Below are 21,836 nucleotides of genomic sequence, written 5' to 3'. Positions count from 1 at the left end.
TAGCGGCTTTAACGCGTGTGACTTTTCATCATGCGCTAACCCCCGTGCTAGCCAAAAAGAGGAGAGGGCGGCTGGCGATTTAGCACGCGCTATTATGCACGTTAAACCGCTACCGCGCCTTCGTAAAAGGAGCCCTAAGTGCATGCATTAGGTGTTATCTTTTATAGAATTGGATAGGCGCCTATCACCGAATTATATTTTTTTTAACCAATTATTGAGGGTGTTAAGGTATTTTGCCAATTAAGGTCCAGATTCACTAAAGCCAGCGATCGTCGTTAAACCTGTTTTAACAGCTTTAGCAACAAGTGCATTTGCCAGCCCAGTGCAGAAAATGGCTCACCGCCTGGTTTTCTGCACAGTCACTCATTTCCCGATCAGACCATGCAAATAAGCTGATTAATATTAAAATGTCTTATAAACTAGTAGAGTGATTGATGCTCTAATATGGCTTCCCAGTGCACTAAAAAAAGTAATCGCTTTTAGTGATCCAAAAAAGTGACTGGTCAAGACCAGTCGCTTACCTGTCAAACCTTTTTTTTTTTAATGGACACAGATGCTGTGCCTGTTACATATGCACAATATCTGCCCCATTAGAAAAAGAAAAAATACTCCCCTCCCCTGCTGATGACATCTCTCCCCACAAACCGGCACCATGAACTGGGCCCCTCCCCATGCCAGCGAAAATGTCAGGAGGTCAAACCCTCCCCACACAAAAGAAAATTGGCAGGAGGGATGCCCACTCCCTTCTGCCATGTCGCCCACCCTCCCCCTGCGGCAGAGAAATGGCAAAAGGGATGCCGACATCCTCCTGTCACCAAAGTCCCACCCCCGCGCCAGCACCCCTCTAAACATCCCCTATCCTCCCCCTTCCTCCGTAAAAAAAGGCAGGAGGGATGCCCACTTCCTCTTGCCACCGGAGGTCCCTCGAAACCCCACCCCCCATTCTCCAAATCCCCTCATACCTTTTTAAAAAGTTGGAGCGGGCAGGAAGCCAATCGGGGCCTTGGAGCAGGGATGGAGAGGGGAGGAGATTTGAGGGATAGGGAATGAGGACTGGTGGGAAGTTGAAGTGGGGAGGAGCCAGGATTGGAAAGGGGGAGGGTTAGAAGGGAAATGGTGAGGAGAATGTGGCGGGCAAAAGGAGTTACTTGGGGAGAGCCGAGGAAGAGGGAGGTTGGAGAGTAGGGAGCGGTGTTAAACCTAATGGCCCAATCGCTATTATTGATCCCTTGTTTGTTATGAGTCTCAGAAAATGTCTCAGTCTTAATGCACCTGGTATCCAAACAGAGGAGCGTGTGCATAATGCATTAAGAAAGAGACATTTTCTCAGACTCATAACAAAGAAGGGATCAACAATAGTGATTGGGCCATTAGGTTTAACATTTGTATTCAGACTCCTGATGCAGGCTGTCAGGCCGAAACATGTACATTGAGTCTTGTATCTGAAGAATAAAGAATCCCAGCACTTTGTGGTCATCTTCACTGTTTTCTTTGGCACCTAAAACATGCCCAGATCAAACACCCATGCCATATACACACTATTCCAGTTATGTAAAATCAGGATCAGATACGTATAAAGGTTTTTTTCGGTGCTAAAACACAAATAGTGCTTGTAAAATAAGTGCTTGCATATTGCATTTTTCCTCTGCCCTGCTGTAATTCTTTAAGCACCTTCAATTGCACAAGTGTTTGTAATTTTTTTTTTTTATGTTTTTTCATCCCTGCTTTCTCCAATATCCCCTGGATTCTATAAATGGTAAAAATGGTGTGGAATCAAATAGGAGCACGATAGAAACTGTGCTGTTAATGCCCCCTCTTGCACTGGAGATATGATCATTGGAGACAAGAGGGGGCCGCTGAAAAGTTCTTGGCCCAATCCCAAACGTTGGGGCAGTCTCCGTCGAGGACTATACACTTAGGGCTCCTTTTACAAAGGTGCACTGAGCGTTTTAGCGCGCGCACCGGATTAGTGCGCGCTAGCCGAAAATCTACCGCCTGCTCAAAAGGAGGTGGTAGCGGCCAGCGCGTGCAGCAATTTATAATCCGCTATTCTGTGCGTTAAGGACTTAGTCCAGCAATTTTCCACTTTTTCATTCCGTATTTTTCTGAGGTAATGAAAAAAAAGTGGAAAATCATTGGACTGCGTGTATAGCCCTCGATGGAGACTGCCTCAACTTTGTTGGTTGGGCTGAGAACTTTTCAGTAGCTCTTCATATGATAATGGGTGCCCATTACAGAATAGCATTGATCACTGATTTTTTATTTTTTTCAGTGCCAATTTTTGAGCGCCGTTTACTGAATCTAGCCCAAAATGACAAATGGGACCAATGGAGCATCATAAAACATAAGAAATGCCTTCACCGGATCAGACCGAGGTCCATCTAGTCCGGTCATATCTACTCATATCTTTTGACTTATCATAAGGGCACTTTAAGAGAGGGAAGGGAGGAGTCCAGGAAGCATAAGGCTAAAATCAGGAAAACAGATGAGACACCATGCATGCCACACTCAAATCTGAACCTGAAACATGTTAACTTTGTAACACTATCCTACTGACCTTCTGCTCAAAGAACTATCACTCTAAAGGACTCTACCTAGTAGTTTAATTGTAGTTTTTAATTTAATTAGCTGATCTCCTCTTTACAACTTCTTGGTTTACTGGATTATGTTTCTGACTAGAAGGTTTCTAAAAGCAATTTATATCCTGTCCTCCCAAAAGAGCTCAGAACGGGTTACAAGTTTACATACATAACAAAGTACACTGGGTATAGTAATGTAGAGCAGTGTTCCTCAACCTTTTTACACCCGTGGACCGGCAGAAATAAAAGAATTATTTTGTGGACCGGCAAACTACTAAGACCGAAATAAAAAAACACATTTTCGCCCCGTCTCCGCAAGCTCGGTCCCCACAAACCATCTGATCCCAACTGCACAAGCCTCAGTTATGATTTTATATTGAACGTATTTTATTAAAGTATAAAAAGAAACAATATTTTGTACAATTGTCATTTTATAAATATAAATATTCAGAGCAAGGACCAACAAAACCCCTGTCTCCCCTCCCCTTCACATATATCCCCTCTACTATCAAGAAAACTGAACAAGCCAAATTATTACAGAATGCTACACAGAAATATCATGCTAACAGAATACTGCAGTCACACGTGATAGGAATAGTGTTAGGCTTTGCAGTCCCCAGTTATGTCTCTAGCAGGATATATATTTCAAATCTGATATATTGTAATGACAAAATAGAAATAAAATGATTTTTTTCTATCTGTTGTGGTCTCTGCTTTCATCTTCTTTCTACTCTTCCTTCCAGCATCTGCCCGTTCCATCCAGTCTGGCCTTCCCCCTTCCATATGTATCTGACTTCTTTCTATGCCCCTCTCCCCTTTCCATCCAGCCTGTGCCTCCGCTCTCCTTTTTACATCATTCATTCCAGCTTCACTGCTTTCTTCATTTTTATCTCTCCTACACCAGATCTAGCATCTTTATCCCTCTCTCATTTCTCTGCTGACCCCCTTTCCAGCATCAGTCTCTCTCTACTTTCTCATTCCTCTGTCTCTCCCCTTTCCCTCATCTGATCTCTCCATTCCACCCTGACCCCCTTCCCCTCCTGTAATCTCCCTGCCAGCTGTTTCTTTCCTTTTTCCCTTCTCCCTTCCCTCCTTCCCCCTATCCAACATTAACTCTCTTCCTATCCCTTTCCCTCCTCCCCTCCCAGTAGCATCTCTCCTTCTACCTCCCTCCAGGTCCAGTAGCAGCTCTCCCTTTATCCAGCAGCTTCCCAGCCTCCAACAGTGGCTTCCTCTCCTTCCAGCAGCTCTCAGTACTTGCCTGCAGCAGTGATTTACTTAGGCAGTCTTGGGTCCGTTGCTGCCTCTGAGGAAAGGGGAAGTTGCCAAAGTGAATCACTGCCCTGGTAAGTACAGAGCTGCTAGGAGAGGAGACAGCCACTGTTGAAGGCTACCCATGATCTTACTCCTGCTGTGCCCTGCACATTCGCGACCTCCCCCCCCCCCAAGCCGGCAAAAACAGCTTTGCACCGCAGGCCCTGCCGCCCAAGACAAGCCAGAGGCCCCTACCCGCCGCATCCTGCACGTGGGCAGACTCTTAGCACAAACGCTGCTGATGGCCCCAATCGACACGCTGACCTCCCCGCGCACGCTGACCATCTCCTCTCTGCCTGCACTTTCCCCGTGGCCCTCTTCAGCGACTCGGCAGGGGCAGTGATCAAGACAGGCTGCCGACATCGGGATCTTTCCTTTCTGAGTCCCGCCTATTTTGTTTCAACTTCCTGTTTCCGCATAGGCGAGACTCACAGAGGGAATGGCCGACGTCAGCAGCCTGTCTTGATCGCCCGAGGCTGGGAGGAACAGAAGATTTCCGCGAACACCACCGGGGCAGGAAATTTAACGGCGTCCATCTCGCCGGTCCTGCGCGGACCGGCAGGAATTTTCTGCGGACCGACACCGGTCCACGGACAGGCGGTTGAAGAACTGTGATGTAGAGCATGACAGTACATTTGCTGAAACAATGCCGGTAATTCTCCTAAAACCTATCCTAAAATTCTCTTTCATAGTCTTTGGATTTTTGTGGTCCCTGACTTGGATTCCTGTCTGCTTTTAATCTGTTTCTTTATCTAATTAGCTCTTGCTTTCCAGATTTTGTTTCTCTATATGACCTGCCTTGACTGGCTACTTAAATTTTTTCTAAATGTTCCTCCCATAGTCAGAGAATGGCATAAACCTTAGTAAATCTGGACCTTTGGACTAACCTAGTTCCTTACTAAAATTTCAATATTTTTGGACTTGGATACAGCTTACTCCATATTTCATTTAGATACGAATCTTAGCCTGTTTATAAGAACAAAAGAATAGCCTTACTGGATCGGACCAATGGTTCATCTAGCCCAGTATCCCATCTTCAGGAGGCCAATCCAAGTCACAAGTACCTGGTAAAATCCCAAATAGTAGCAGCATTCCAGAGCTGAGATTGTGATGTCATAATTCTACCAAAGTCTAAGAGCCAACATCATCAATGATGCCACAATGGCTTGATTGTCCTATGCTTGGCTCATAGAAGAACATAAGAATAGCGTTACTGGGTCAGACCAATGGTCCATCTAGCCCAGTATCTCGTCTTCACAGAGGCCAATCCAAGTCACAAGTGCCTGACAAAAAAACAAATAGTAGCAGCATTCCAGGGCAAGCAGTGGCTTCTTCCATGTCTATCTCAACAGCAGACCATGGACTTTTCCTCCAGGAACTTGTCCAAACCTTTTTTAAAACCAGGTACATTAACCGCTCTTACCATATTCCAGAGCTTAACTATTCTCTGAGTGATATAATATTTCCTCCTATTGGTTTAAAAGTATTTCACTGTAACTTCATCGTATGGCCCCTAGTCTTTGTAAATCTTGATACAGTAAAAAAAATCAATTCATTTGTACCTGTTCTACACCACTCAGGATTTTGTAGATTTTGATCGTATCTCCCCTCAGCCGCCTCTTTTCCATTAGTGTATTGTTGTTAAGGCTTTGACTACCATCACACCAGCTCTAAAACACTATGCACTGAATGCAAAAAGAGAAAAGAAGCTAAAGAGGGAAGAGAAGCCTGTGAGCACATGGAGGATCCAGATCGAGATCAAAGGAACTCACATAGAGATAATACAAGGAGCATAGAGGGGTCACAATAAGAAAGTGCAGAGCAGCAGTAGAAGATACATCACTGTCAACGTAGAGACAGACGGCAGGTAATGGAAGGGTGTTACTAATCTGTTTGTCTTGTAGGGTATATGGATGGAATTTGTTTTTATTTATCATTTATTGTTGATGAGTTAATAGTGTATAATTTTGTTATCCACCTTGGTTAAAGGTAAAGGGAATGGGACTTGATCTACTGCTTTTTCTATGTGGTTACAATCAAAGTGGTTTATACTTTCTAGACGGGTACTTATTTTGTACGTGGGGCAATAAAGAGTTAAGTTACTTACACAGAGTCTAAATCTAAAACTTGGATATGTATACCAGGTCATCACCTAAAAGGAGCTCGACTCGGTGAACAAAGTAGCTATAACATAAAGGAATCATGAAAAGTAGAATAAAAACTCAGATTAAAAAAAGAACGATTAATACATGAAGGTGATTTTGACAACCTAGGTCCAAATTATGTTGGAATAATAATGTTTTCATAGATTTGCGAAATAGTTGAAAAGAGTGTTATAGGGGAAAACACCCTCCAAGGATTCAAGACAAAGTTAGACAAGTTTCTGCTGAACAAGAACGTGCGCTGGTAGGGCTAGTCTCAGTTAGGGTGCTGGTCTTAGACCAGAGGGCCGCCGCGTGAACAGACATGATGGACCACTGGTCTGACTCAGCAGTGGCAATTCTTAGGTTCTTATTCCAAATTTCAGTTAATCTGAATGAAATGGACTGACTCCATTTTCCGACAGATTTTACACCCTTAAAGGAAGGAGAAGAGAGTTTCTACATGTGTAAGTTTCTTGATTCAGGCAATCACAAGGGGAATCAACCTTACAGCCTCAGGGTGCTGAAGGCCATACTAAGGGCCTGTTTTACGAAGCCGCGCTAATGGCTACTGCGCAGCAACAGCCCTTTAAATCTCTATGGCCTTTGGGGCCGTAACCGCGCAGCAGTCGTTAGCGCAGCTTTATAAAACAGGCCCTAAGTGGGCTATAAATAAATAAATATATACAGAAAGAAATAGGGCCTTTTGTAAAAGGTGACTTGATAGTTGACTTGTACTGACAACAGGCCCTGAAGGAAGTCATTTTCTACGGGAATACAAAAGCTAATTTCCGAAAATTGGGTCAGCATTCCCTGTGGAGAGGGATTTTTAAAAGCCATTGGTGGTGGGTTGTTTTTCTTTTTAAATTCTTTATTTCTATTTTAAACTTTTGACACACTTATCAGCCAAATAAAGAAAAAGTACAATGTAAGCCGAAATTATTTCTAGCAAGCATTAACTTCTTGCAGAGAAATTAAACAATGAAATGATAATCACAAAGTATAATCAGTCCTCGATAATTGGAGGAGGAGCTGCAGTTAGGCTGAAAAATTAACAGGAAACTCTTAAAAAAGAAAAATAAGATGGAGCAGCAATGAATATAGGCGTATGGAATTCAGTTCCTTAAACAACATCCAAATTTGGGTGCTGATAAAAATTGGCGCTAAATGTTATTCTACAAATGGCGCTCAGAGTTGGGTATAGAATAGCATTTGGTTCTGGAATCCACACCCAATTTTGGGGCACGAGGATTTATAGCAATTGAAACTTGGGGGTCCTTTTATCAAGCCGCGCCAGCGGGGTTAGTGAGGCAGACATTTCATCACGCGCTAATTTCCGCGGCCGGCTAAAAAGCTAATGCCTGCTCAACGCAGGCGTTAGCGGCTAGCGCAGCAGGCAGTTTAACGTGCGGTATTGCGTGGGTTAAACCCCCTACCGCAGCTTGATAAAAGGACCCCTTGGTGTAAATTCTTGCACCTAAATTTTTCTGTAATTCAGTGTCTTGCAAACTTTCTGGCCGGTGGCACACTAAATGCAGCGCCTCGGCCAGAAGGCACCCAGAAGTGCTCGGAGGCCCATCTGGCCACAACCCACCGATGGAGGGATCCAGGAGGTGCAGGGAGCGGAGGGGAGACGCCGGCCAGGAGGAGAGTCATCTGTTCCAGCTGACTTCCTACAGGGCATGCCTCTCACTGCGAGAGGCACATCCTGTAGATAGGCAGCTGGCGTGGATGACTCTACTCCTCGCCAGTGTGTCGCGGCACACCAGAAATCTCAGGAGGCACACTGGTGTGCCATGGCACACAGTTTGCGATACACTGCTGTAATTGCATGCAAACTTCAGGACCGCCCCTGATCTGCCCATGCCCCTCCCATGACCACGCCTCCTATTCTAAGCCACACATACTTTTGCCTAAAGATGCATAGATAAATTTAAATTCACGCCAGTTAGCACCAATAATTATTAGTGCTCAATTATTGGTGCTAATTGGCTTTTTTGTCAATTAAATTGTGTGCATACCCAAATGTATTAATTAATTTAATTTTCTGTACCATTCTCCCAAGGGAGTTCAGAATGGTTTACATGAATTTATTCAGGTACTCAAGCATTTTTCCCTGTAATTGCACATATAATTTTGAGCACCATATATAGAATAAGGATGGTATCCTCCTCAACTATATAGACACCAGATGATATTCGGCCTCTATCCTTGCAGCTATACAAATAACAGATCAATATCATGGAAACAGAGAAAAATGAAGGCAGATAAAGACTATATGGCCTATTTCAGTGGTCTCCAACTCAAACCCTTTGCAGGGCCACATTTTGGATTTGTAGGTACTTGGAGGACCTCAGAAAAAATAGTTAATGTCTTATTAAAGAAATGACAATTTTGCATGAGGTAAAACTCTTTATAGTTTATAAATCTTTCCTTTTTGTTAAGTTTTAATAATAATATTGTCATTTGTAGCTAAAGAGACAGATGATTAAGAAACTGTTTTATATTACTTTTGTGATTATGATAAACATACCGAGAGCCTCAAAATAGTACCTGGTGGGCCGCATGTGACATCCGGGCCGCGAGTTTGAGACCACTGGCCTATTTGGTCTGCCTAATCATGCCATCTACTATCTTCTCCTCTCCCTTAGAGATCCAACGTACTTGTCCTAAGCTTTCTTGAATTCAGATACACTTTTTGTCTCCACCACCTCCAGTGGGAGGCCGTCCTAAGCATTCACCACCCTTTCTGTGAAAAAGTATTTTATGAGGTTACTTCTGACTCTGTCCCCTTTTACCTTCATCCTATGCCCCCTAATTCCAGAGACTAACCAACCTCATGCGCATTTATGCCATGTAGGTGCATAAACATCTCTCTAGAAAAATAATAATAATAACAATATATAAATTAACCTACAATCAAGAAACAGTATTAGCCAAGTGGTGGAAATTCCCACTGAAAAACCATTTCCTTACATTGGAGAAAAAGCCTCAAATTTATTTCATACGCAGACAGCAACCCAATGAGTTTTTCAGCTGTTCTTATTCTGTATCATGGGCAAACAACTCCACTATTTTTCAAAAAATGCAATCTTTCAAAATGGGAACATATCCCACCACTGTGCACAGGGAACAGGTAAAAGAACCTAAGGAAAAGTTTCACTTATCTTCACAGCTGTTAGTAGAGCCAGGATCGCGATCCGACGCAGTGGTCTTCCTGCATGTTTGGCATTTAGAGTGAAGATAAGGACTTGGTTACTGGTTCCTTATCTTCACTCTAAATGCCGAACAATGGAAAATAAAGATAAAGGACAACTATAGCAAATCTACAAAAGACATCAATGGACCCCAAACTAGTTTGAATATCTTATTATGCCCCAGCATGTCAGCACCCAGAATATGGAATTCCCTACCATCATTTATTAAAGAAGAAAAATCATTGAGTAAATTTAAAGGACTGTTAAAATGCTGGTTGTACAAGGATGCTTTTGAGACCTAATTATCGGAATCCCTACTGATCCCATTTGATGCTTAAACTCATTAATCCTCTTTCTTAGGCTCTGAGAATTTGGAAAAAAAAAAAGTTCTTAATTTTCTATTATACTTTTATAATTACTTTTAAACTTTCTTACCCTCCATTTTATTTTCCTTGTATGTATTCTTTACTATACTTATTGTAGTTCTCTCTACTTCCCTTATGTATTGGTACGTCAGGTCCGTTTGTGTTGGTTATAGTTAATAATTAAGACCCTGGTTTTAATTGTAAATCGCTTTGAATTAGTGATATTGCGATACATCAAAATTTTTATGAAACTCGAATTCATCAAGGGGCGCTAACCGTGTTAGTGCATGTTAACAATTAATGTTTGCTAAATGCTAAGATGCTCATAGGAATACAATGGGCATCAGTGTTTAGCGTGTGCTAACCATTAGTGCACAGTAATGCGTTTAGCATATATGAACGCTGACTTTTACAAAGCTGTGGTAGAGGTTTCTACTGCAGGCTAGCGAGGTAAATGCTCCTACGCACATAGAATTCTTATGAGCGTTGGATCATTTGCCTCGCTGGAACCTCAGTAGAAACCTCTACCGCAGATTTGTAAAAGGAGCCCTTAAATCGGTTAGCGCCATTGATGAATTCCCCCACCCCCCACCCCCTAAATGGCGGTAATCAAAACCCTGGAGTAAAACATTCTAAAATATTGTTCCAAAGCAAGTCTGGGTTTACTTCTCTAGAAAATTATTCATAATAAAATGTTGTTCCACAGTAACAATAGGAGAGAGCAAAATTTCTACAAAATGGTGCTCAGCTTTAGGGTTCACATCTCCCACAAGTCCAACACTTAAAGTTCAGATTTTGAATTTGTCTATATTCGCGTAGTTTAAGGTTTTCAAAGTGTCTGCTTCTTTCAGACTTCTAGGGCTTATTGTATTCTTGGCTTCCTTCAAAGCTATGGGATCAAGGTTCTCACTTCAGTTAGAAAAATCATTAAATATCTTACTCCAACTTCAGATAAACTATTCACAGAAAATGTCAGTATTTTAAAGAATGTTGCTTCTCTCCAGCTTTCCCAAAGGAATTGCTCTTCCTTAGCTTCTAATGAATGGCTGCCCCCTATCACTGTGTACAGCCAAGTGAATCCTTTCAGTTTCATAGTTATTAGAAAATACTTCCTCTATTTTTACTTATAGTTCAATGTTTGCATCTTCTTTCTCTAGGGTGGGCTACAATCAAGTTTTAAGTTTCAAGATTAATGAAAATTAGATTTAGCGCGCATTAGGACTGTCTGATTGGTTTACAATAACAATCTACTAATAGGAAAGAGGGGAGAAATTAATAGAGATATAAAAAGAAGGATCAGTTTTAGAGGGAGGATGGGGAGCACACCAGTTTTTGATCGGGAAGGAGAGAAGATTACAGCGTCACTAAAAGCCTGCCATTTCCCTCCCCCCCCCTAAATATACTTCCCTTCTGGCATGCTCATAACATTCCTCAAAGGCAGTGGTTCCCAACCCTGTCCTGGGGGACCATTAGCCAGTCGGGTTTTCAAGATATCCCTAATGAATATGCATGAGAGAGATTTGCATATAATGGAAGTGACAGGTATGCAAATCTTTCTCATGCATATTCATTAGGGATATCTTGAAAACCCAACTGGCTGGTGGTCCCCCAGGACAGGGTTGGGAACCACTGCTCTAAGGAACATTACATCCAGAACCCTAAAGCAAGAGGGTTCTATTCTCTCTTGGGTATACTATATGGCCAATAGGAAATTTGAATGTCAGCGAGGGACAGGCTTTTAATCTCAGAGAGAGACAGAATCATTGATGAAGTGATCTGCTTTTAACAATGGAAGGCACACAGTGGGAAATTAGTGTGTCTAAGAATTTCATTTCTGATGGAAGTCTGAGCCAATAGAAAAGCTACACCATAATCACTTGCTTCGAGAGAATGACACAAGGACAAAGTTTGTCCCCATTCCTGCCCCATCTCTTTAGTTCTGTCCCAGTCCCAGCCCCATGGGCACTGTCCCCTTCCCCGCAAGCTCTGTCCCAATCCTTACCCCTGCCCCGTCCCTACAGACTGTCCTCATTTTAACAAGCCTTGAGCACGTGAGATTTTATATTTAAATCTTTTTATTACAGTATAAAAAGTGACAATATTCTGTACAACTTGTTTATAAATCACAAATATAGCCTTCAATTTCTATCCGCTTAGACAACCAATTCCGCTTAGACAACCACAGTTGTCTAAGCGGTTTACAATAATAATATATTGTTCAAAGAAAATAAAAACACTCCAACAAACCCATTAGCCCATCCTCATGGTGGCCAATCCAGGTCACTAGTACCTGGCAAAAACTCAAAGAGAAGCAACATTCCATGCTACCGATCCAGAGCAAGCAGTGGCTTCCCCCATGTCTTTCTCAATAACAGACTATGGAGTTTTCCTCCAGGAAACTGTCCAAACCTTTCTTAAAACCAGCCATACTATCTGCTCTTATCACAATCTCTGGTAATGCATTCCAGAATTTAACTATCTCTGAGTGAATAAATATTTTCACCTAAAAAGTATTTCCCTGTAATTTCATTGAGTGTTCCCTAGCCTTTGTAATTTTTGACGGAGTGAAAAATCAATCCACTTGTACCTACTCTACACCACTCAGGAATTTGTAGACTTCATTCATATCTCCCCTTAGTTGTCTCTTTTTCAAGTTGTCTCTTTTTCAACCTTTATAGTCTTTCCTCATACGAGAAGAGTTTCATCCCTTTTATAATTTTGGTCACTCTTTTTGAACCTTTTCAAATGCCGCTATATCTTTCTTGAGATAAGGAGACCAGAATTTAATGCAATACTCCAGGTGAGGTCACACCATGGAGCGATACAGAGGCATTATAACATTCTTAGTCTTGTTAACCATCCCGTACATTAGGCGGAAGGTTTCATCGTGTTGTCTACAATGACATCCAGATCCTTTTTTTGGCGCTAACCCCCAAGGTGGACCCTATCATCTGGTAACTGTGATTTGGGTTCTTCTTCCCAATGTGCATCACTTTGCATTTGTCCACATTAAATTTCATCTGCCACTTGGACACCCAGTCTTCCAATTTCCTAAGTCTGCCTGCAATTTTTCACTATCTGCATACGTTTTAACAACTTTGAACAGTTTAGTATCATCTGCAAATGTAATCACCTCACTCATCTTTCCAATTTCCAGATCATTTATAAAAAAGTTAAATAGCACCGGTCCCAGTACAGATCCCTGTGGCACTCTACTGTTTACTCTCCTTCATTGAGAAAAATGACCATTTAACCCTACCCTCTGTTTTCTATCTGATAATCAATTTCTAATCCACAACTGAACTTTGCCACCTATCCCATGACTCTAATTTTCTCAGGAGCCTCTCATGAGGAACTTTGTCAAAAACTTTCTGAAAATCTAGATACACTACATGAACCCGCTCACCTTTATTCACACCTTCAAAGAAGTCAAGCAAATTGGTGAAGCAAGATCTTCCTCGGCTGATCCCATGCTGTCTTATTAAATCATGTTTGTCTATGGGCTCTTTTTACGAAGGTGCGCTAGGGCCTTAACGCGTGCAGTAGCGCGCATTAAATTCCCGAGCGCACTAGCCGCTACCGCCTCCTTTTCAGCAGGCGGTAGATTTTCAGCTACCGCACACTAAATCGTGTGGTAATTTTGTGTAAGCGCTAAAAACCCTTCGTAAAAGGAGCCCTATGTCTTCAACAATTTTATTTTTTAGAATTGTTTCCATCATTTTGCACAGCACTGAAGTCAGGCTTACTGGTCTATAATTTCCCAGATCTCCCCTGAAACCCTTCTTAAAAATTGGTGTAACACTGGCCACCCTCCAATCTTCAGCTACTACAGACGATTTTAGCAACAGGTTACAGATCACTAACACAGGTCAGCAATTTCATGTTTGAGTTCTTTTAGTACCCTGGGATGTATACCATCCGGTCCAGGTGATTTATCACTTTTAAGTTGCCGATTTGGCTTAGTACATCTTCCAGATTCACCGAGATTTCTTTCCGTTCCACCGTATCATCACTCTTGAAAACCATTTCCAGTTCAGATAGATCTCTTACATTTTCTTCCGAATAGACCAAATCTAAGAATTCATTCAGTCTCTCCGCTATGGCCTTATCCTCCCTAAATGCCCTTTTTGCTCCATGATCATCTAACGGTTCCAAGGATTGCCTCACAGGTTTTCTGTTTCTGATGTACCTAAACAAATTGTTGTTTTTGCCTCGTTGGCAAGTTTGTCTTTATATTATTTCTTAGCTTTCTTTATTAATACTTTGCATCTAACTGGAAAGATATTTTCTGTAAACCGCTTAGAACCGCTTAGTAGCGGTATATAAGAAATAAATTACATTACATTACATTACATTGTCTTTCAGACATGGGTGTAGAAGAGAACCTAAACTGTAGTGGATGAACAGGAAAATAAGTGTCTATTAAATGTTGGAAATGTTCCTTGATACTAGCAACGATGGATGAATCTGTTGCCGTAACAGTAAGATGCTTGAGCATCTGGGCACATGATGGAAGGACGATGCAGATGGCAGAGAAGACACGAATGATGTCATTTAACAGTAGTTCATTTACATCCAAAAGCAGCTTCTACAGTTTTTTTAAATCATTCAATTCAGTTGCCAATTGTCTAAGATGTGTTAAGTTTTTACATATTGATACTAGTCTCAAGTTTTTGGAGAATGACAAGACACAAAGTTTGTCCCTATCCCTGCAGGCTCTATCACTGTCCCCATCCCGACCCCACTCCCGCAGATTCTGCCCCCGTCCCTGCTCCGCAAATACCCGTCACCATATCATTCTCTACTGTAGACTTAGCACGCTATATTCTTGATTTATTTAAATCTCACTTGTATATTCTTAGGACTTGATTTTGCATGGATGGACACCATTTGCATGTTCACATATTTCCGTCTTGAAGTCTATTGAGCAGCTTTTTGTGACATCACAAATGACAGTCTTTATAATGGTCTCAAGGAGTCTGTGAACCTCCGTGCCAGCTCTTCTAATCTATCCAGAGGTGCTGCTGCTTACTGAAGTCTGCGGAATGTATCTACTCATCAACATTCTCCCCAAAAGTGACTCACATTTCTATCCTACCTGCTTTCTTGAAGAACAGCAGCTTCCAAAATTCAAAGCTGAAAAATGTAATTACTTCAGTATATACTGGTCAGCTTCAGCAATTACTTGGCATGGGTACACAGTGACCTCATGACACTAAGGAGAGCTGCATTGAAGGATTATTCTTACTGTAAGTCAGTAGATAAAATGGAGGGGGGGGGGAGCAGAGAAGCAATGCATTGGCCCTCAGATAAACATTGTAATAGAATAGAGAATGATTTGAAGTGGAAAGTGTATACGTAAAAAGATCTCAATATTCTTTGCACAAAGGTGACCCTTAAAATTCTGCCACTCAAAACATCTATTTCCTAAAAGAAAATCAGGATGTTGGATTCAAACATCTGTCCTTTAAGTTTATTTAAAAATAAATAATTGCTTTTTTTTGTTTACCTTGACAGAGGACTTTTCTGGAAGTGAAAGAGTATATGGCAATGTACCCAGTTTGTAGGAGCTCGATGTTTTGTAGCTCGGGCTTTTAATCCTTTGTACGTCTTGAGAGATAAAGAGTACAGAATCCGTCATTAAAGCACGAGAATCTTCACATGATGTTAGGATAGCTTTTGCCATTTCTCCTGTTTCATACCGTTCCAGAGTGCCTGTAAACAGAACAAAGAAGGCATTCTTTTCTAAAGTAAAATTTTATTCCAGGAGAAAAGCTAAGATTCAGTATACAAATGAAGTGCTATGATAAATGCTTCTTTTTCTCAGGCTTCCTTTAATTCTAGTGTGAAATAAAATAGTCCAGCAGTCCATTTTGTGCATATGAAAAAACAACAACCCTTAATGGGTAGAACACAGATATGTCTCCATTTTTTAGCACAATAATAAGGCCAGTCTAAGGATATCTGATGCCCTAGGCCAGGGGTAGGCAATTCCGGTTCTCGAGAGCCGGAGCCAGGTCAGGTTTTCAGGATATCCACAATAAATATGCATGAGATAGATTTGCATCTCAAGGAGGCAGTGCATGCAAATCCATCTCATACATATTCATTGTGGATTTCCTGAAAATCTGACCTGGCTCTGGCTCTCGAGGGCCAGAATTGCCTACCCCTGCCCTAGGCAAACCTTCAGTCACGCACCTCCTATTTTCCAGCATCTTCCATCCCCAACCCCTCTCCATCTTCAGCATCTTCCCTTCCCTAATCATGTCCATCATCTCCCCTTCTCTTCTCTGCCCATTTCCGTTTTGCAAATTCATCAAAATCTGTGCAGGGAAAATACCGTAATATAGGTACTAAATGATTTACATTTGTGCTTTTATAACTGCCCCATATGCTATTATTTTGTAACACTGAGAGGGCAATTTCACATCACATCACAGGAACGCCGTTCATCGGGCAATTCTCTCTTATCTGTACCCTTCTCTTCCACTGCCAACTCCAGACCACGTTCCTTCTCTTTTGCTGCAGCATACATTTGGAACAGACTGCCTGAGTCAGTAAGTCATGCTCCGTCCCTGGCAATATTCACAAGTTAGGTATGGATCCTCGACCCCAGTATTCAGTAATACTGCACGCATTTTTAGTGAATGCCCCGACCTGCCCATGATGCTCCAATGGCCACACCCCCTTTTGAGATGTATGCTATAAGATTTGCATACAGATCTTTATAGAACTGCCCTTATCAAGATGCAGTACAAATCCAAAATGTTGCCAACACCAATAATTGTTAGCACCCAATTAGGGGCGCTAATTTGCACGTTAGCCAATTTAGTTGCATGTGCATCTCAGGTTTGCGCGCCATTTGCAGAATCCAGGGGTCAGTGTGTATGTTCCTGGCACCCAAATGTGGGTGCCCCTATACAGAACCTACTCCCTAATGCACCACACATGGCCTAAGTTTAAGTGTTTTATGCACAACAAAGTGTTGTTTTTTTTTTTAATTACCTCCGACTGTTCCTATAGCAAAACTGTGCCTCTTTGACAACTGTTTTTTTACCCTTCCTCTGCCTTCCATTCCTACTTCTCCCACAGCTCTGCTCCTGTTCCTTCCCCCAGAGGAATTCCCATCTATTCCTTTAATAGACCCTATCTTACCAAGCATGACAAAAGCTAAGACCTCTAGCCACATGGTTTCTGACCTGACTATTAATGCTGAAGGTCAAGCTGCAGCATCTCATGTATAGAATGTCTAAATTAAGAGTCTTTTTTAACATTAAGAATTTGGGAATTTTTTTTTTTAATGGAGGGAGGTTGCCCCACACATTTGTTTTAATTTTAAAAAATCTAACACACTTTAGAACATTCTATTGCATGCTAATTGACTTAATGCACCTTAAATTCTTAGGTTCATGTGCTATATTAATTTAGCAATCCTTCTACTAAGCTGCAGTAAAAAGTGGCCTTGGCACACCCTTAAGTAGGTTTTTCCCCATGCACTAAGGCCATTTTTATCACACCCATAAAAATGACTTTTTTTTCTATTTTGTTGTATTAATGGCCATGTAGTGATATTGTCATTAGCATGCAGCAATTAAAAAAAAAATATATATATAGCACCTGTGCACTTAAGGGCTGATTCTATAAACAGCACCTAAATCGGCCGGCACCTTTAAAATAAGGCTGCGTGTCAATCACACTTAGGCACCGTTTACAGAACCATGGCTAGTGGTGTCTGAAAACTTAGGCACCTGAAATATAGGACAGGGTTTTTAAAGCCTACATTTCAGGCACCTAAGGGCTCCTTTTACTAAGGCAGGGGTGTCCAATGTCGGTCCTCGAGGGCCGCAATCCAGTCGGGTTTTCAGGATTTCCCCAATGAATATGCATGAGATCTATTAGCATACAATGAAAGCAGTGCATGCAAATAGACCTCATGTATATTCATTGGGGAAATCCTGAAAATCCGACTGGACTGCGGCCCTCGAGGACCGACATTGGACACCCCTGTACTAAGGTGTGCTAAGCGTTTTAGCACATGCTAAATATTAGCGCAATCTAACCACACGCTAAATGCTAATGCGTGCATGTTAGTCTATGAAGGCGCTAGAGGTTAGCGTCTGCGTATACTTAGTGCACGCTAAACGTGCGCTAAAATGCTTAGCGCACCTTAATAAAACAGGGGGTAAGTTTTTGCATGATGCCACTTACTCAATCTCCACCCATACAAATGCCCACTTAGGCGTTAGGTGCCGCTAAGCACATTGCAATATATGCTTATCTTTTGTAGAATCGGACAGGTGCTTATCACACAATTTTTTACCACACCGTTAAGGGTATTTAGCCAATTGACACCCCCCTCCCTTTTACTTAACTGCAATAGCTTTTTTTAGCACAGGGAGCTGCGCTGAATGCTGTGCGCTGCTTCCGACACTCATAGAGTTCCTATGAGCGTCAGGAGCACCACGCATCATTCAGCATGGCCCCCTACGCTGAAAAACACTATTGCGGTTTAATAAAAAGGGGGGTTAGTTAGGTGCCTTTTATAGAATGCTGCCCATTTTGTAGGCAGTAAGGGCCAGATTCTATAAACGGCGCTTAAACTCGGTAGACACCTAGAAAAGAAGCGCTTACTGCATGACAGTCAAGAGTTAGGCGTCATTTGTAAAATCACACCTAGTGATCTAAATCAGTGTAGACACCAGTAGATGCGTACACCTCAGGTGCCGCTATATTAAGCCAGGGTTTTCTTGACCTAAAATGGCGGAATCTAACCGATCCACACCCAAACTCCACCCCTAACCATGCTTACTTGCCAGCAGGCGCCTCAGTGTAAATGTACATCAACGTGGTAGGTGCCTACCGAGTTAGATGCCTACCCACTAATTCATTTTTTTAAACATTTTTTAAAATTGTTTTTTAATGACATTTTCAATTATCAGCACCAATTAAACCACTTAAAAAAAATAATAATAATAAGGTCCTCTTTTACTAAGTAACAATAAAGGTTTCTAGCGGGGCCTGGGGCGCTAAATGCTCTGACACTGTTCCAACACTCATAAGAATTTTATGAGCATCAGAGCATTTACTGCTCCGGGCCGCGGTAGAAACCTCTATCGCGGGTTAGTAAAAGGTGGGAGCGGGGGAGGTAGGTTAGGTGCCTAGACCAGTAGGTGCCCTTAACTGTGGGCCTTTTATAGAATCACAGCCTAAGGGCTCACACACTATTCATATGTTAATTAGTTAGCACTTGGTAATGCCCACTCTCTGCCCCCAGACATACCCCCTGAAACAAAACCTTTTTTTTTTTTTTTTAAATGTTGTCATCTGGTTAGCACACACACATTTGGCATTTACCACAAGACACCCGAGTGCATCCCATAGTATGCAATTCTTAGGTGAATTAGGTGCACGTTAACGCCTAATGCGCTTAGTAAAAGGACCCCTTTGTACATATTAAGAGGCCCTTTTACTAAGACGTGCTAATGGACTAGCCCATAGGAATAAAATGGGCTTTTTAGCATTTATTTATTCAATTTTCTATACTGTTCTTCCAGGGGAGCTTAGAATGGCTTAAGTGAATTTATTTGGGTGCTCACTCATTTTTCCCTGTCTGTTCTTGTGGGCTCACAATCTATCTAATTTAGCCGAGGGAATGGAGGATTAACCCCCCTCTTTTATGAACGCACAGCAGCGGTAACTGCTCCGACACTCATAGAATTCCTATAAGCGTCGGAGCAGTTACCGCCTCTGCCGGCGCTAAAGCCTGCGCTATGTGTTCGTAAAAAGAAGGGGTAAAGTGACTTGCCCAGGGTCACAAGGGGCAACATGGGCTTGAATCCACAACCTCAGGGTGATGAGACTGTAGCTTTAACCGCTACACCACATTCTCCCTGCATACACGCACTAAATACATTAGCACACCTTAGTAAATGGAGCCCTAAGATTTTCTAAGAACCACTAAATGAATTAAATATGCAGTAACTCACATCCCTATCAATAACTATGCAGCATAAGTTTACTGTCTTGCTCATATATAGTATATACAGATCAACCAAGTGCCCCCTTTGTGACAAAATCATTTCACACTTACTGAATCTTTGACCTGGGCACGTACAGCTATCTGAAAGCATCATAAAATTTAATTTTATGTAGACTTAATAATGCAGCTTAAACACAGACAATTTGCTTTTCCATATAAAACATTCTATGCTGATGAAAAGGGAACTTTAAGAAAATACATAGCGCATCTGCAAAAGAAGATTACTGGAAACATTAATAAATCCACAATGGAGCTCTGCACCAAGTTGAACCTTTAGGCTATATAGCATGCATCTGAAAAGCCAGTGACCTCTGTGACCTTGACCCTAGCAATAATATAGCCTCCAGCACAAAAAAAGCAAGTGCAGGATTTATCAGAGAGACCATACTTACCCACTCAAATCTAATTCTGATCAGTAACCTAGAGAGGGATGGGGAGAGGGATATGGAGGAAGGGAGAGAAGGAGAGAAAAAGAAAAAAACAAACAAACAGAAAGAGGAACACTGTTGGACACCAAATATTATACAGTGATAAAAATCGATGACTACACAGATACAAAATAATTTCTAGATTGAGCTTGCCAGGCCTTTCATGGTTGCATTCTCATATATGTTTGTATATTTGCTATACAGTATGGCCTAGATTCTGTAAACTGCGCCTAACTTTAGGCTTGGTTTAGACGTCCGATTTAAGTGGATAATGAGCCATTTAAGGGTCTTAACAAGCGTTAATTGGGACTTAGACGGAGGTAGACATCAGATAGGTATTCTTAGAACATGGACATGAGATAGACACGAGTTTAGCTAAAACTCGCATCTAAGTTTGTAGATGTGGGCGTAACGTGGGCATGGTTAAGGATAGGCACCACATAGATGCTACTTAGGCGGCAGACCGCGTTTAAAATGTAGGCGAAGGAAAAGCTGGTTTTAAGTGTAGTTTTTGCTTCATTTCAAGGCAGTTTCAGCTTTTGTTGCGGGAGACTTCCTATAGACGCAAGTTAGGCGTGCATTCCATTTCCGCAACGATATTTGCTTTAGTGAGTTTAAATATAGGGTTTTTCTTCTTTCTCCCTCCTAATAGATTTAATAAGCCACCATATCAATAGAGCACATCAATATAAACATATTACAAGCAAAATATAGTACTTTTCTGCCCAAACAGTAATATGATTTATTCATTACACCATCTTTGGCTTCCTGCTTAAAAAGACTCCCTTTTTTCTCAACAAACAATGCTGCAATCAGCTCTTTCTTGAGAGCAAAGAAAGAACATGAAAAACATATCATTATTGCACACATTACTTCATTTCTCAGCGCTTAAAAAGAGAAAAACCAGATACAGACCTTAACATGCATTTTCCCTCATTCCAAAATGGAGCTCTTCAGCTTCACAAAGCTGACCTCATTGTGAGATCATCAAGCTGCACCTTCAAGGTAGTATGCCAAAATTACAAGATGCACTGGGTGTTGAACTCACAACAGCACAGGACTTTAACCCATAGAGCTACCATCAGCTTTTACTCAAGTAGATCTCACTGCCCTTTCATATCATAGTTGACTGACCTGCCTATGTATCATCTGATTAGCTATCATATCACAATCACAACAAAGAAAGCATTTGTGGCTCACAAGGTAAATGTGCCTTGTCAATCTTCTCAAGTACCCTGGTTCAAATCCCACCTTCACTCATTTTAACAACTTCCTAACAGCTTCCTATTAGCTGTCATAAGAGGTCTCAAAGTCCCTCCGCAATCCAGTCGGGTTTTCAGGATTTCCCCAATGGATATGCATGAGATCTATGTGCATGCACTGCTTTCAATGCATGTTCATTGGGGAAATCCTGAAAACCAGACCGGATTGTGGCCCTCAAGGAGGGACTTTGAGATCCCTGGTCTAGATGGTGGACTTTGCTGTTTTTATCAGCACATTTCCCTTTCCAGGCAAACTTATTTTCTCCTTCCCATGGCTAGGACATCCTAAGCTGTCATGGGAGGAAACTTCTCTTCTGACAGAAAGATGCCATTTGTGGCTTACCAGTTAATGCACCTTGTCCATCTTCTGAAGTTCTCTGGTTCAAATCCCACCCTCACCTAACAGCTCTCATAAGTGATGGAATTTGCTGTTTTTCATCAGCATTCTGCAGTTTGCAGGCACAGGTGCATCAGATACATACATCTTCTCTCTGCTACAAGCCATTGTGGT

General features: G+C 41.8%; 1 protein-coding gene across 1 annotated transcript in view; it reads right to left on the bottom strand.

The window, feature by feature from the left end:
• The window catches only part of WDR72 (WD repeat domain 72), a 343,080-nt gene that overhangs the window by 65,564 nt on the left and 255,680 nt on the right, over window positions 1–21,836 (bottom strand). The window contains exon 16 of the mRNA XM_033920737.1: window positions 15,106–15,311. Within this exon, the coding sequence (XP_033776628.1) occupies window positions 15,106–15,311 (206 nt within the window). The remainder of the gene's footprint in view (window positions 1–15,105; window positions 15,312–21,836) is intronic.

Source organism: Geotrypetes seraphini, chromosome 14 (assembly GCF_902459505.1).
Source record: "Geotrypetes seraphini chromosome 14, aGeoSer1.1, whole genome shotgun sequence".
Lineage (NCBI taxonomy): Eukaryota > Metazoa > Chordata > Amphibia > Gymnophiona > Dermophiidae > Geotrypetes > Geotrypetes seraphini.
This window is presented reverse-complemented; position numbering and strand designations above follow the sequence as displayed.